Source organism: Petaurus breviceps, unplaced genomic scaffold (genome assembly GCF_028583685.1).
Source record: "Petaurus breviceps papuanus isolate PSGF00001 unplaced genomic scaffold, PetGlider_PUasm1.0 90165, whole genome shotgun sequence".
In the NCBI taxonomy this organism is placed as follows: domain Eukaryota; kingdom Metazoa; phylum Chordata; class Mammalia; order Diprotodontia; family Petauridae; genus Petaurus; species Petaurus breviceps.
Genome location: NW_027187189.1, coordinates 720,506 through 735,818, shown reverse-complemented (window position 1 = coordinate 735,818; position 15,313 = coordinate 720,506). Strand labels below are relative to the sequence as shown.

Sequence of the window (15,313 nt, the reverse complement as noted above, 5' to 3'; positions counted from 1 at the left end):
ACGCTGGTGTCCTCCACGCAGGCGCCTTAGCAGAGGCGGTTGATTGGTTGGTGTGTTAGCGCGCAAGCGCAACAGCTCCTGGGTGGGGCTCTGGAAGCGGGCAGGGTTTATGCTTTTGTTTTACATAGCAGGTGAGTTAACTGAACCATCTCCTCCCGCTCTATCGGGCCTCTGAAGAACTAGGAAGGCATAACAGACTTCAATCAGTCAGTTCGAACCCAGCAAAGGTGAGGGAATGGGGTATGGGGGAGACGTCAACCGGCTTTTGAGACAGAAACGTGACGTTTTGCTGCAGGGTGAAATGGGAATTGTAGTTTTCAGGACTGGATAACAGTACATTCCCTGTACATGCTGGGATTTGTAGTTGGTTGCCCAGTTAGCTTTGTGACCGAATCTTTGCCTTCTTAGGCTATAGCTGTCTACGTGATAACCAGTAATAATAACTCACAATTTTATGCCACTTAAAAATAGGCAGTGCGCTTTTCTTACAAAAGCCTTGGGAGACATGTAGTTGGAGCACCCTCATTTCTCAGATAATCAATAAGTATTTATTAAGCACCGAGTGCAAAGAAAGGCAAAAACACAATCTCTCCCTTCTATGAACTCACATTCGAATGTGAAAGACAGCATGCAAACATACAGACTATGTCTGGGGGAAGGAGGAAGAAGGAAGAAGGTGGCATAGGAAGCTAGCAGGTGAGGGAGAACGGATCAATAAACATTTAAGTGCCGAGTGTTGTGGTTAAGCGATGGAGATATAAAAAGAGGTAAAAGATAGTTCCTGTGCTCAAGAAGTTTACAGTCTGGGGGCAGGAGGTAGGGAGGGGGAGGCAACATATAAAAAAAACAAGCTATATACAGAATAGATAGGGAACCATTAACGGAGAGAAAACGCTAGAATTAAGAGGGGTTGGACAAGGCTTCCCGTAGAAGAAAAGATTTTAGTTGGGACTTAAAGGAAGCCAGGGAAGTCTTGAGGGAGAATTCATGGGGGAGAGCCAAAGACAATGCCCTAATTTGGGAGATGAAGTGTCTTGTTGGAGGAACAGTCAGGAGTCCAGTGTCACTGGACTGAAGAGTAGGATCTGGGAATAAGATGTAAGAAGACTGGAAAGGTATAAGAGAGAGATAGGTTGTGAGGGGTTCTGAATGCCAAAGAAAGCGTTTTAGTTTATTTGAGTAGGGGAGTAACATGGTCAGACCTGTGATTTAGGAAGATCACTTTGGTGACTGAATGGAGGATAGATTGAGAGATGGAAGAGAGAGATGTGATTCAAGAAGACCCATCCACAGGCTATTTTAGTAATAGGGAAGGCAGGAGAGGAGGGGGATGGTTTAGGGGGAAAGACAATGAATTCTGTTTTGGACATGCTTAGCTTAAGATGTCTATTGGAGATCCATTTTGAGCTGAAAGGCAGTTGGAGATGTGAGTCTAGAGATTAGCAGAGAGTTTGGGACAGGATAGGTAGATTTGAGAATCATTATGATAGGGATGATAATTAAATTCTTGGAAGTTAATGAAATCCCCAAATGAAGTGGTATTGAGGGAGAAGAGAAGAGGGTCAAAGAAAGAACCTTGAGGTACACCTACCTTTAATGGGAGTGACCTGGATGAAGATCCAGTAAAGGAGACAGAGAAGGAGTAATCAGACAGGTAGAAGGAGAATCAGGGAGAGTGGTGTCCCCAAAACCTAGAGAGTATCAAGGAGAGAGTTGTCAGCAGTGTCAAAGGCCTCAGAGAGGTCAAGGAGGATGAGGTTTGAGAAAAGTCCATTGGATTTGGCAGCTAAGAGATCATTAGTAATTTTGGAGAGAACAGTTTCTGTGGAATAAGGTGGGAAGCTAAATTGTAAGGAGTTAAGAACAAAACGAGAGGAGACAAAGTGGAGGCACCTATTGTAAACAATCTTTTTGAGGCATTTCGCCACAAAAGGCAGAAGAGATATAAGATGATAGTTAGTGGAGATGGAAGGATCAAGTCAGGGCTTTTTGAGGATGGGGGAAGACATGTGCATGTTTGCAGGCAATAAGGAATGGGCCAGAGTTTAATAAAGGGTTAGAGTGGGGAATAACAGAGCAGGCAATCTGTTGGAGGGGATGGGATGGAATGGGATTACTTAAACAGGTAGAGGGTTAACCTTAGTAAAGAGTAAACCCATTTTATGTGAGACAGAAGTGAAGAGGAGGTAATGGCAGAAGGCATCTGGATGCTAAGAGATCAGGAAGTGATAGATGAGGAAGAGGTGAGAAGAGGGAGTTTATGGTGAATAACTGCAATTTTCTTCTGTGAAATAGAAGGCAAGGATCTTAGCTGAGAGGATGGTAGAGGGGAACTGTGAGGGGTTTGAGGAGGGATGAAAAGGTTGGGAAGAGCTGCTGTGGAGAGCTGGACAGTAAATGGGTAAGGGAGGCTGTAGCAGCAAGCACCCCAAGCGTCCTCAGGGTTTGCAGCTACCACAGGTTCTTGGATCTGCTTTGTTAAAGGAAAGCAACTCAAAATGGGTTAACAAGCTTACTTTAATCAGTCAGACATATATCATTTACCTTGTTCAGGGGAAATAGATCAGCACCCCGAACTTCAAAGCATACAGGCAGAATTATCAAGACAGAAACAGATCAAGTAGACAGATTTTCAAACTGTCCAACCATTACATCCATACCCAGTCAACATCTGGGTTTCCACATCTGGGTTTTTCAAAGCCAGGGGACTCTCAACAACGGCTTCCCAGAATTCAGATCAAATCACAGAACACTTCTCAAAGTGAGTCCATTACAGTGGGTACATTACAGAGGCATAGTAGGATTGCCTAGCAACATGAAAAGAACATTCTGGGCTTGGGGAACAGCCAGTGAAAATGCACGGAGTGTGGAGGTGGAGTTACTGTTCTGTGAACTGCTACAAGACAGTAGGATTGTAGAGTACACGAAGGAGAAAAAAGTGTAAGAAGACTGGAAAGGAGAGCGGGGACAGGCTGAAAAGGCCCTTCCAGGACAAACAGAATAGTTTATATTTGATCCTGGAGGGAATAGGGAGACACTGAATTATTTATTCAGTAGTGGGATGTCAGAGCTGTCCCTTCTCGGGCAGGAGGGACTGAATTGAGGAGAGACTTGAGGTGGGGCCCAATCCAGTAGGCTATTGTAGTAGTGCCAGGTCATGGGATGAGGGCCTGTACCAGAGGGGTAACTGTGTGAATGGAGGCTCAAATGTTTGGTGACTTGCTGCATGGTCACAGCTAGTAAGTGTCAGAACCAGAATCCAGGCTTCTGTAAAAGTAAATGATAGTAGTAATGCTTCATATTTATGTAGCTCTTTGTATTCTTTGGAGTTCTGTTCTAGGTATTGTGTTCTGAGGAACTCTGAGAGGCAGCCTGCCAAGGTGGGTAGAGAGCTCTCTAGAGGTGAGGAAGACCTGGGTACACCTCTGATACATCCTGGTGGTATGACCTAGGCAAGTTTTTAGTCAGTTCTCTAAGATTATAAAGGTGTTGACCTGCAGAGGCAAGGTAGTTTCCTTACCTGGGAATCCTTCATACCAATAAAAATCACAGGTTCAGTCCCTGTTCTCTGTTTAAGAACTCTGACATCTCCTAGATTATCTGCCACATACTGAACTATTGGCTTTTTGAAAAGGCTGTGTGTAGGGATGGTTGGAGAGGTTGTGGGGATCATGGCAGCACTGTTTTCTGTTTCCTTTGTAGGATAGAAAAGGAAGGAAGGAAGGGTTGACATTGCCCAAGTTAGCTAGGCTAGAGTTCTTAGATATAAAGGAAGACACTGAGAGCTACGGGTAAGGTATGATTTACAGAAATTTTCTTTTCAAGAGTTTTACAAGGGCGGCTAGGTGGTGCAGTGAATAGAGCACCAGCCCTGAAGTCAGGAGGACCTGAGTTCAAATCCGACCTCAGTCACTTAACACAAAACTATCCATGTGACTTTGGGCAAGTCACTTAAAACCAATTGCCCTACCTCCCCCCTCCAAAAAGCAAAAAAAAAAAAAGTGTCTTACAAATCTGGGTTGGAAACCCAAAGAACTCTCGCATTTTCGTTGCCATGGAGTATCCTCTCGTAATCTCCTTTACAAATGGATTCTGTGGCCTAGCCTCCCCTTCCCCCGAGCCAGGTCACCGGTGATTGTCCGCCCGCAGCCCACTGCCTGACAGGGGCTGCTAGGGAGCCGCCACTAAGGTTTACATCATCATAAGAAGAACAAGCAATATGGCAGCAATTCCGTCCAGCGGTTCACTTGTAGCAACCCATGACTACTACAGAAGGCGTCTGGGTTCCACCTCCAGCAATAGCTCCTGTGGAAGTGCTGAGTACTCTGGGGAAGTGATCCCCCACCATCCTGGTCTTCCCAAATCAGACCCAGGCCACTGGTGGGCAAGCTGCTTCTTCTTCGGCAAGTCAAGTCATCCATTCATGACAACTGTACTGGAATCCCCAGAGCACTCAGGAACTTTCCAGGTTGCTCTTGGCACGATCACCTGTGACCTGGCTCGGGAGGCCATGAGGAAGCGGCATGTCAGCAAGCCCAGCAAGACCAGCACTGGGCCTTCTGCATGAGCAGCAGCACCCTCCCTGCTGCTCCCCCCGCTTCTGAAGTGTGCTAGGCATCAGAGCCCATTTCCCCTCCCCTCCCCTCCCCTCCCTTCCCCTTCCCTCCCTTCCCTCTCCCACCTATTCCTTTAGAATAGATAGGCTTCATAAGTGTAGAAGTAGTTGTGGGGTGTGTGTGTGTGTGTGTGTTTTTTAAGGAAAACAAAAGCAAAAAACAAGTAAAAGAAACCACACTGCTATTGTTTTTTTACTGTCTGAATCACCTGTGTGCTTTTCAGCAGCCTCAGTAACCTGTTTACTTTGTACTCAACTGAAACTAATAAACTTTGAGCAGCCTTTAAAAAAAAAATCTGGGTTGGGATAGGTACACTTGTGCCCAGAAACAGGAAGGTAGTACTAGCAGTCACCTCCTCAGTATTGTATTAATAGAGTGCAGGTGAGGCAGTGATACTCCCCAAGTAGTAGATGATACAAAAATTGTTTATATTTGACTTTGTAATGTGGTCACAGATGTGGAAGTACATAGTTTCCTCCATGCCGTGGCTGCCCTCCCAGGGGAAATGGCTTAAGATCTATCAGGGTTATGGAGCAGAGGGTTCGTAATTTACTTAGAGTTCTATGGAGTTGTGATAAGAATACTTAAAATAGTACAGAAATGATATGTTATCCAGCCCAGTGATATGGCTGTTCTTTCTCAGGAACCAGAACTTTGCTAATCAGATGGAGAAGCCAAAAAGTAACTCTGCCAAAAGAAAAGGTAAGTGGCCTGGAAAGGGTCTCCTCTTCTGCTTTGAGTTGGAGGTCCTCCTCATTATACAGTAATGGTATCTAGTCTGCAGTTGGCTGGCTGGATGTACATTTTTTTCTGCCATGTTTATTTGCACATTTTCACTTTTACCCTGTCTTCTCCATTAAATAGTCATACTCCAAAGGATGCTATTAGTTCTTTTTACCTCCTCAGTATACGTACTAGGAGGCTTTCTTAGCAGTGATCACCAGATGCATGCTGTAACTCAGGCCATCAGACTAAGTTATAGTGTAGGTGGGCTGGTCCAAGTTATCGACGACCTGGGATGACTTCTGGATAGGCATTTTGTGAAAAGTCTGAGACAAATACTGCTTCAGATTTCCAAGAACATGGCTGTGCACCGGCAGGGAAGAGTGGCACCTTGTTCTTTGATTTTCATATCTAAGCCAAAGTAGATATTGCTTACATTATTTGCATGATATGAGATGCCTCATAAAGCTGTTTGCTCATTTTGGTTTATTGGTAGCTTGGACTCCTTCATTTATCTCTGATACCTTAGATAATTCTTCCTCTAGCCCAGTGGGCTTCAGGATACTTTGGAAAGGGAAATGTATCAGGCTGGAGGCCTAGAATGGTCTAAAATTGAACCAGTGTCCTTTCCCTACCATCTCAACTTTGGGGGTTTAATTTATAATTAGAAATTGAAAGAACTGGATTTTAACAAATCTTTTCCCTCCTGTTTTTTGGTAACACCTTCTCCCTTCCTCCCAACCCTGTTCTACTCTATAGCCTACATTGGTAGTTGAAAAATAAAACCATTTTGTGTGATTCCTTAAACTATTCATCACTGCAAAAATACGCTCTTAGTAATAGCCGACTTTATATTACACTTTGAAATTTGCCAGCTGCTTGATGTACCCATGTGATCTCACAACAACCCTGTGAGGTAGGTGCTATAGGTAATATTATCTCCATTTTATAGATGTAAAAATTGAGGTTCAGAGAAATGAAGTGATTTGCCCATGGTTGTACAATTAATGAATATCAGAGGCAGATTCAAACCCAGTTCTCACTTGACTCTTCTTTGATTCTAGTGTTCTGCCACTATATCATGTTGTCTCTCAAGGTGAAGGCTTATAGGTAAAGTGATTTAAATTGTTCAGAGAAGTGTTAGAGTTACATTTCAGAGTGATGATAAAAGATAAAAATCTGAAAAAATTAAATCTAAATTTCATCTCTTCTGTCTTCTGCCCATCTTCTAGTAAATAGTCAAATGACCAAAGATAGCCCAATCTGGAGGAAGATAGAGGAAGAAAAGGCCTAGAGAATTCACAGACTGTGTGGTCACTTCTCTTACCATGAATAATTTAGGGGTTAACAATCTAAGCTTTAATAAATTAATACTGAACTAAGACTTTGGGGATGCTCTGTATAGAAGAGTTTTGTGAGGTCCCCTCCAAATATGGGGCACACCAAGTGAAGTATCCATTTACTTGTATCCCTGTCTCTTATTCCTTTCTCTGCCTCCTAAGAGTATAGAAGAGTATAACTGTAGCCAACTTATACAATGCTGTCTGGACACAAAGTACCATGAAAAATAAACATGGAGGAGGATAGAAAGAGAGAGTGTTTAACTTGACCAGGTTCTTCTACACTTGGGTTAAAAAGATGAACTGCACAAGTATAGGGCAGGAGAGATATGGCCAGAAGACTCTTCCTAGGAAGAAAAATAAACCACCTGCAGGTATTAGTGGACTATAAGCACAATAAGAGTAAACTCTTTGATGTCAAATTAATAGAAGAGTAGTGCCCCTTCTTAGAAGCAGTGTGCACAACTGTTAGAGAACTGGCCATAGAACTAGGAAGACAAGAGTTCAAATCCTGCTTCTGACAAATACTGGCTGTGTGACCCTAGGTAAGTCACTTAACCTCAGTTTGCCTCAATTTCCTTATCTGTAAAATGGGGATAATAATAGCACCAACCCCTCCCCCCCAGGAAGTCATGAGGATGAAATGAGATAATATCTGTAAAGTGCCTAGCAAATAGTAAGTTTTATTGCTTTTTATAAAAGTAAAAATCCACTTCCTCCTGAGCCAATCCATTCTACTTTTGGTCAGCTCTAATTGTTACAAAGTTTTCCTCTACCTTGAGCCTAAAACCTAAATCTGTTTCTTGCTTAATTCTCTCAGATGGGGTCAAGCAGAAGAATGCTAATCCCTCTTCCAAGTAAATAGCCCTTTAGTAGTTGGAGACAGTTATCTCCCCACCTTTTTCCACTTACTTTTTTTCAGACTAGTTCATTTAACAAATTCTCCCATGGCATATTCTTTAGACCTGTGACCCTGATGCTTGCTCTTCTCTGGATTTCTTCCAGTTTACTTTTCCTAAGAAGTGTTCCAGATATGGTCTGAATGAAGGCAAAGGAGAACTATTACCTCTTGTCCTGTCCAGAGGCCTCTCTTAATGCAATCTAGAATAGTATTTGTTTTTTTGGTCTATGTCATATCACTAAAAGAGAACACCACTAAAAGGCATCCAAATTGTGATTAATTCGAATAAACAAGCTCTGTCCTTGTGGTGTCCAGCTGTCTGGAACAATCTCTGTTCACCTGGTGATGAAATTCATTTCATTCCTCTCTGCAGAGACCTAAGGGACTCCAGATGTGGAATGTGGTATAACTGTTAGACATGGTTTCTATTTTGCTTAAATATTTTTCTTTGATATAAAGAATTTTTCAGTGGTAGGTTTGGGGGAGTATATGGCAAGGGGAGATAATAACAGCTAGCTTGTATGAAAATAAAAGGCATTAATGACATTACTTCATCAAAATCATTGGAAAAATGTGGAACAATATAAAGCCCAGAACAGTTGCCTGTGCATTCCACTAGAAACTACCCTAGAAAATGATATTGACCCATTTATTAGTCTTTGGGTTCAGTTACCCAGCTAGTTCCAAATCTACTTACTCATATTATTTAAATCCTTGGCTCTCAAAAAGAGGTCTGAGGACCCATGGTGGTCCTTAAGACTTTTTTATGGAGTCCATGAGGTCAAAATTATTTTCATAGTAATACTAGTATATTTTAATTTCAAATATGGTAAATATGAATAGATATAATCCACATAAGCAAAAACTCTTTGGGGGATCTTCAATAATTGGTAAAGGGGTAAAAGGGTCCCAAGACCAAAAAATTTGAAACAGCTGATCTAGCCTGTAGCTCACCATTTTGTGGACAAAGAATAGCATGACAGACTTATTTATTTTGCTGAAATCTAAGTTCACCATGTCTTTAACAGTTCCCTGACCTACCATTCCAGTTATACTGTTGAGGAAGGAAATTAATCTGGCATGACTTCTTTTTTAATTTCTTTTTTATTTTAATTTTATTTTTTTTTTTTAAGCAATCGGGGTTAAGTAACTTGCTCAAGGTTACACAGCCAGTTATTTCTGGCTGTGGTGCTGAGTGTCTGAGCCTGGATTCGATCCAGGTCATCCCGACACTGGAGCCGGTGCTCTTACTCGCTGAGCCAGCTGGCCGCCCCCTGGCATGACTTCTTAATTAAGTCAAGGTATCTTATTTGTCATGCTTCCCTTTCTAAATGCTCACAAACCCATTCCTTAAATCATATGTTCTAGAATTTTGCCAGGAATTAGAAATCAAGTTAATTGGCCTATAGTTTGCAGATTTCATTCTTATCTCTCTTTTGAAAGCAGGAAAATATCTGCTTCTCTTTAGGTTTGTGGTATCTTTCCTAATCCATAGCTTCTATAAAATTTCCGAGTGGCTTAGGAAGGGCACTAAGGGGCTGTCTGGCTATTTCCTAACTTATCCTGGGTACCATCTCACTATTAGCCATTTTTAATCCTTTCCGATCCCCAAATCCCAAAAATTGTTCTTTTTTTTTGCTTTTTGGAGGGCAATTGGGATTAAGTGACTTGTCCAAGGTCACATGGCTGGTTTTTGTGGTAAGTGTCTGAGGCCAGATTTGAACTCAGGTCCTCCTGACTCCAGGGCCAGTGCTCTATTCACTGCGCCACCTAGCCACTCCTACCAAAATCCTTGTTCTTGACAGAGAAAATACACAAAATGAAAACTGATTAATTATCAGTTATCATACTATCTACTCTCAGCAGTGAAGTCATCCTTCTTTTGATATTCTTCTTTTCCCCTATATAGCTAAAAGACTCCATTGTATTGTGCTGAGCTGTAGTGTTTTTGACATTTTTTTAGAGTACTGGACTACTCTTTTGTATTTATCCTCAGTTGTTGGCCCTTGTTTCCATCTTCTAGACATGTATCCTTAAAATTCAAGTTGGTCAGTTTGTTTTCCATGTTGCCTCCTCATTGGAGGCCTTCAGGCAGAGGCTGGGTGACCAGTTGTTGGGGATGTTAAAATAGGAAATTTCTTTACAGTATGGGTTGGACTAGATGGTTACTGAGGTTCTTTGTTCTTTTTTTTAATTTTTTTTTTTAAGCAATTGGGGTTAAGTAACTTGCTCAAGGTTACAAGGCCAGGTGTTTCTGGGTGGATACTATGGTTCTTTGTACCTCTAAAATTATGTGATCCTGTGTAAGCAGCAGTCTTTTTAGATAGTTACTCTTGTATTTCCTCATTAGAATAATTTCTCTTTGTGCCTTCAGGATTTCTTTCTTGAGAGCTCTCCATCCTTCTTGAGTCTACTTCCTCTGCCAAATCTGGGGATCCCTTATATAAGTGATCATCAGATCACTTCTTCTTTTTCTAAGCTTTCTGAAATTTCTGTGTCAGACCATAACCAGGTTTTCTTCCCTGTCCTATAATTAATTCTATGATGGAGTGATCACTGCCCCCAAGGTTCCCATTGTTTTTGTTTCTTCAGCTAGTGCCCTCTTATTGATCAGATTAGCAGGTCACTGTTGGCCCCACCTCTCCTTTTTTGGAGGATGGTTAAACTGTCATTACTCTGTCTTGGTCAAGTCACTTGTGTAGTATTGTGTTCGCATTTACATACCACATTTGAACAAGAATATTGATAAATTAGTTACCAGGACAGTAAGGAGATTGGAAGCTTTGACACAGGAGGCTCAAATGAAATAGTTGAGGATGCTTTATTGGTCGAAGGTAAGTCTTGGGTGAGGGGAGATTTGGACCAATAACTTCAGATGTCTAAAGAACTGAACTAAGATGGTAGTGGTGTGAGAGGAGACGAGTGGATACTAGAGATATTGTGGAGATAGAAATAACAAAATTTGGCATTTGATGGGATATGGGGGGTAAGGGGGACTGAGAGACTGAGGGTAATTCAAAGTGTATGAACCTGGGAGACTAGAAGAATGGTGGTGCCTTTTACAGAAATAGGCAAGTTTGAAAGGGGGGAGGTTTTTGAGGAGAAAGATAATGAGTCCAATTTTGGACAGTATTGAGTTTGAGATATATAGCTTGATAGTACAACCCATGACGGCTGATGAGGTTACTGAGAGAGAAATCATAGAGGGAGATGAGAAGAGAGACTAAGATAGAATCTTGGGCTCCCTATTACTGGAAGTATTCAAGTGAAGGCTGGAGATTGCTTGTTAGGGATGTTGTAGGAGGGATTCCTGTTCATATATGGGATGGGCTCTGAGGTTCCTACCAATAGATTCTGTCTGTCATCCTTGTTTTTTCCGTCTTACCAATAGCCCTATTTCTGCCATTCCTTTCTCTGCCAAATTTATTGAACAAGTGGTCTATACCTGACAGGTAGGAGATAGAGGACTGGCCTTGAAGTCATGAAGACCTGAATTCAAGTGTGACTTTGGATATAAACCAGTTGTATGACCATAAAAATTATTATAATACCATAAGTTATTACCTTTGCTTAAATTCTCTAGCTTTCTGCAATCTGGCTTCCATCCAGACCACTTTACTTGAAACTGTATTCTTGGAGATTACAAAATGTTTTGTTAATTTTTTGTTACATTTTTAAAGTTGTTGTTTAGTTATTTTTCAGTCACACCTGACTCTTTGTAACTCCATTGGGGGTTTTCTTCATAAAGATACTGGAGTGGTTTACAGATTTTTTCTCCAGCTCATTTTACAGGTGAGGAAACTGAGGCAAACAGGGTTGTTAAATTTATGACTTTAAAAAATGACTTTTAAAATTCCCTCTTCTTGACTCTCTGTGGCATGACCTTGTTGATTACCTTCTCCTCCACCTTTTTCCCTCATGCTTTCACACTAGTTTGGTTCTCTTGCCTCTTCCACCACTTCTTTGTCACCTACAGGTATGCAGTTTTATAACTCTTTTGTTGAAAAATTGTCATTGGCTCTCACTGCTTTAGGATAAAAGTCTATATTTAGAACAAGTAGCACAGTTTACTGGGGGGGGGGGGAACACTGCCATTTATTAGCTGTGACCTTGGACAGTTAATTGACCTATACTTTCTGGACCTCAGTTTCTTCATTTGTTAAATGAAGGGATTAGATCGAATTAAACCAAAGGCACCTTTCAACTTAAATCCTATTATCCCTTGAGCTTATTTTTATGCTAGATTTCAAGGCTGGCTGGACACTGACTTCCAGCCTCATCCATGTATCTCCATCCTACTTCATTTAAGGTCCTTTTTCTCACTATTTCTTACATGCTCTGGGACGATTTCTGTTCCTGTGCCTTTGCTTGCACCATTTCCCCCAACCAGGAATGTAGGCCTGGTTTTATCTCATTCATTCTTCAAGGACCATTCCACCTCTAACCTCTTCCATGAAACCTTTCATGACAGCTCCAGAAGAAGAAGTGATCACTGAGGGCTTAACTACTGTAATACTTATTATCTACAATGCTCATCTTTGCACTTTGTGAATCAAGTAATGATAGACAATGATAAGACAATCTCGGTCCTTTAGAGCAGTGTTAACTCAGATAGAAACAGGGGCCACTAAACCTCCTTAAAGCCCCATTATTGATTTAGACAGCCACTTATTATCAATGTTCTATTGTATTTTTATTTATTGTGTTAGATATTTCCTAATTTTAATCTGATTCCTATGGGGCAGCATCTGTTGTATGTTTGAGTCATAAAATGTAGAATCTTGTCTATATATATTTCATATATGAATATCTTCCCTTCTCCACTAGTTTGTAAGCTTCTTTGGGGCAGAGACTGCATTTTGTATCCTTGAACTATACAGCTTCATCACAGTGGTGATTTCTGCCATTTACATAGCACTTTAAGGAAGGCCCAGTGCTTTCTGACCCTGTCGTATTGGATCTTCATGGTAAATTTCCCTATGAAGTAGGTCCTAAGATCTTATTATTGCCATTATACAGATGAGGAAACAGGTTCAGAGAAGTTAAATAATTTACTCAGAGTTCAAATGCAGTTACTTGGAAGTATGTATATATCAGAGGCAGGATTAGAGCCTAGGAATTTCTGACTCAAGATTAGAATTCTCAATACATTATACTGCCTCATTTGGTTCAGATGAGGTGTTTGACATTTTTGGACATGGCCAAAGTGGGAATTTGTTTTGCTTGACTATGCAAATTTGTTACAAAGACTTTTTAAAGGAGAAGAAAAAAAATGCTTGTCAGTTTAAAAAATAACTAAAAAACCAAAAACAAAACAAATTAGATGTTTGATAAATTCTTGTTAAGATGGCCAGCCATCTTTTTATTTTGCTCCTTTGAATTTTCTCATCACCCCCTTCCCAGGAACATTTTCATTTGTCAAGATTCTTCAAGTCTTGGTACTCACTCCTCATCAGTACCCTCACTCCCTCTGATTGGAGGATAGAGTGAAGAGCTTCTCCCCAAATCTTCACTTAAGAAGTTTCCCTGACCAGCCAGTGCTTCATTTCCCACCAGAGTACACTCCTTTAAATTTCTCCTTTGTGCCCCCTCATCAGACATCTTCCCCTTCCTTTTAGCTTTCTTTTGTGTGTTATCTTCCCATCTTAGATGTAAGCTTCTTGAAGGCAGGGACTATCTTTTTCATATTTGTATGTCTAGCACTTAGCACAGTGCCTGGCAAATAGTAGCACTTAAATGTTTTTTGACTGACTAAATGGAATTTTAGGACTGATTTTCATTTTGCTAACTCTGATTTCTTTTGTTTCTGCTTATTGTAATGACTCTTAAGGGAGGGTATTTGAGGCCAAGGGTTTGTGTCTTCTTTAAGATACCATCACACAGTCTTTACAAAAAAAAAAAACAACTTACTATCTTTTGCTTTTATGTCACCACCATTTACATAAATATCCCGCTCTCGATCCCTTCCGAAGAGAACTATTTCGTTTACCAAAGTATAAGGGGGGGAGAGCATTTTAGTAAAACTGACCCACCTATCTTCTCATTCTGATGGTATTTTTGGTGTTCTGTTCCTTGAGTCCCCCACCTTTGCAGAGAAGGGAGGAAAGTACATTTTCCCATCACTTCTTCTGTTTCAGACTTAGTTTTTTTTTTTCTGTTCATTCCATTTACATTGTTGAAGTCACTGTGTATATTGTCTTCCTGGTTCTGCTTATTTCATTTTGCATTAGTTCATGTAAATCTTACCATGCTTCCCTATGTTCATCATTTCTTATGGTACAATAATATTCTGTTACATATACATGTAATATCATATTTTTTATTTCTAGTTTTTTACTTTTATAAAAAGTACTACCATAAATATTTTGTTATCTATGAGATCCTTCTTTCAGCTCTTTGGAATATTTTCAGTGGGATCTCTGAGTTAAAGGGGTGGGGAACTTGCAGACTGGAGGCCCCTTTTATTAAGGGGATTTGTTTTATAAAGTTTGGATTCAGTCAAAGGACTGGGCTTGAGGACCTAGAGGGCCACATCTGGTCTGGAGGCTGCAGGTTCCCCACCCCTAGTTATATACTTTCTTAGCATAATTCCTTATTATTGTTTAGAATACTTGTATCAATCATTTTCTGTCTTTCTGTGAACTCTCCAACATTGTCCATTTATACATCTTGTCCCCAGAAACCTTATCATTCTGCAAGATCATGTATACTCTGGAACTCATACCTCCTCGGTATCCTGTGCCCCTGGAACTCCTCTCTCCCTCTGGTTAGAGAGCAGAGGATGTGGAGTGGAGCATTCTTCCTAGATCTTCCATTTAAGGAGGATGCCCAGGCCTTCTCTTCTGGACTTCATTATTTGCCCATGCTGGGTGCTCCTCTCCCCTCCTCCCCTTTCAGGCAGGGACTGTCTTTTGTTTAATACAGGGTGTGGCACATAATTATGTGCTTAATAAATGTTTGTTGACTGATGATTTTGCCATCTTTGCCAAATTGCTGTGTGTTCGTGGAACTCAGGGTTATTTCTCTTATTATTAGTGATTTGGAGCAATCTTTCATTGCCACAGTCTTAATTATAATGCTCAATTTTTATTGGAAGACACTGATTTAGTTGTCTCTAATTTTATTCCAGTTGAAGAGGAATGCACACTTTTGCCTCTTTGTCGTGCTAAGCCCTCCCCAAGTTTCATTCATCTTCCAGCAACCAACCCAGCCACTTGTCAAAACAGTCAGTCAGCAAAGCTACAAACAGGTAACCTATAGAGAGAATTTCCCAAATAGAATAGACTTGGGGATCAAGGCTTCCTGTTGACATTTTTTCTTTTTTAAAATTTTATTTAAAAATCACATTCAGTTTTATTTTCAGTTCCCTATTCTCTCCCTTCCTCTATACCCTCCTTTACCATTGAGAAGACAAGAAATACAATAACCATTACACATTCGAAATCATTCAAAACCTATTTCCTCATTAGCCATGTTCCAAAAGATAAAGAAAGAAAAAAATATGCTTCAGTTCACATTCGGAGTTCATCAGGTCTCTGGAGGTGGAGGGCACTGTTCTTCAAGAGTCTTTCTCCTGTGGACTTGACTGCCAATTCCATGTCTAGTCAAGTCTCAGTTTTTAATGGATAACTAGCACTATTGCTTCTTCTTGTCTTTACTCTTCTTTTCCTCCTTCCCCCCACCCTGCCAGTTCCCCAGGTTGGGTAATTTCCCTAATTGTTAGGACCTCCCCA

The 15,313-nt window shown here is 40.8% G+C and overlaps 1 protein-coding gene across 1 annotated transcript in view; it reads left to right on the top strand.

Annotated features, from left to right (window-relative positions):
• Nucleotides 1-19: 19 nt before the first annotated feature.
• The window catches only part of RHBG (Rh family B glycoprotein), a 52,443-nt gene continuing 37,149 nt past the window's right edge, over nucleotides 20-15,313 (top strand). Inside the window, exons 1-2 of the mRNA XM_069107610.1 lie at nucleotides 20-227; nucleotides 5,260-5,318. Coding sequence (XP_068963711.1) covers nucleotides 5,282-5,318 — 37 coding nt within the window. The 5' untranslated portion in view covers nucleotides 20-227; nucleotides 5,260-5,281. The remainder of the gene's footprint in view (nucleotides 228-5,259; nucleotides 5,319-15,313) is intronic.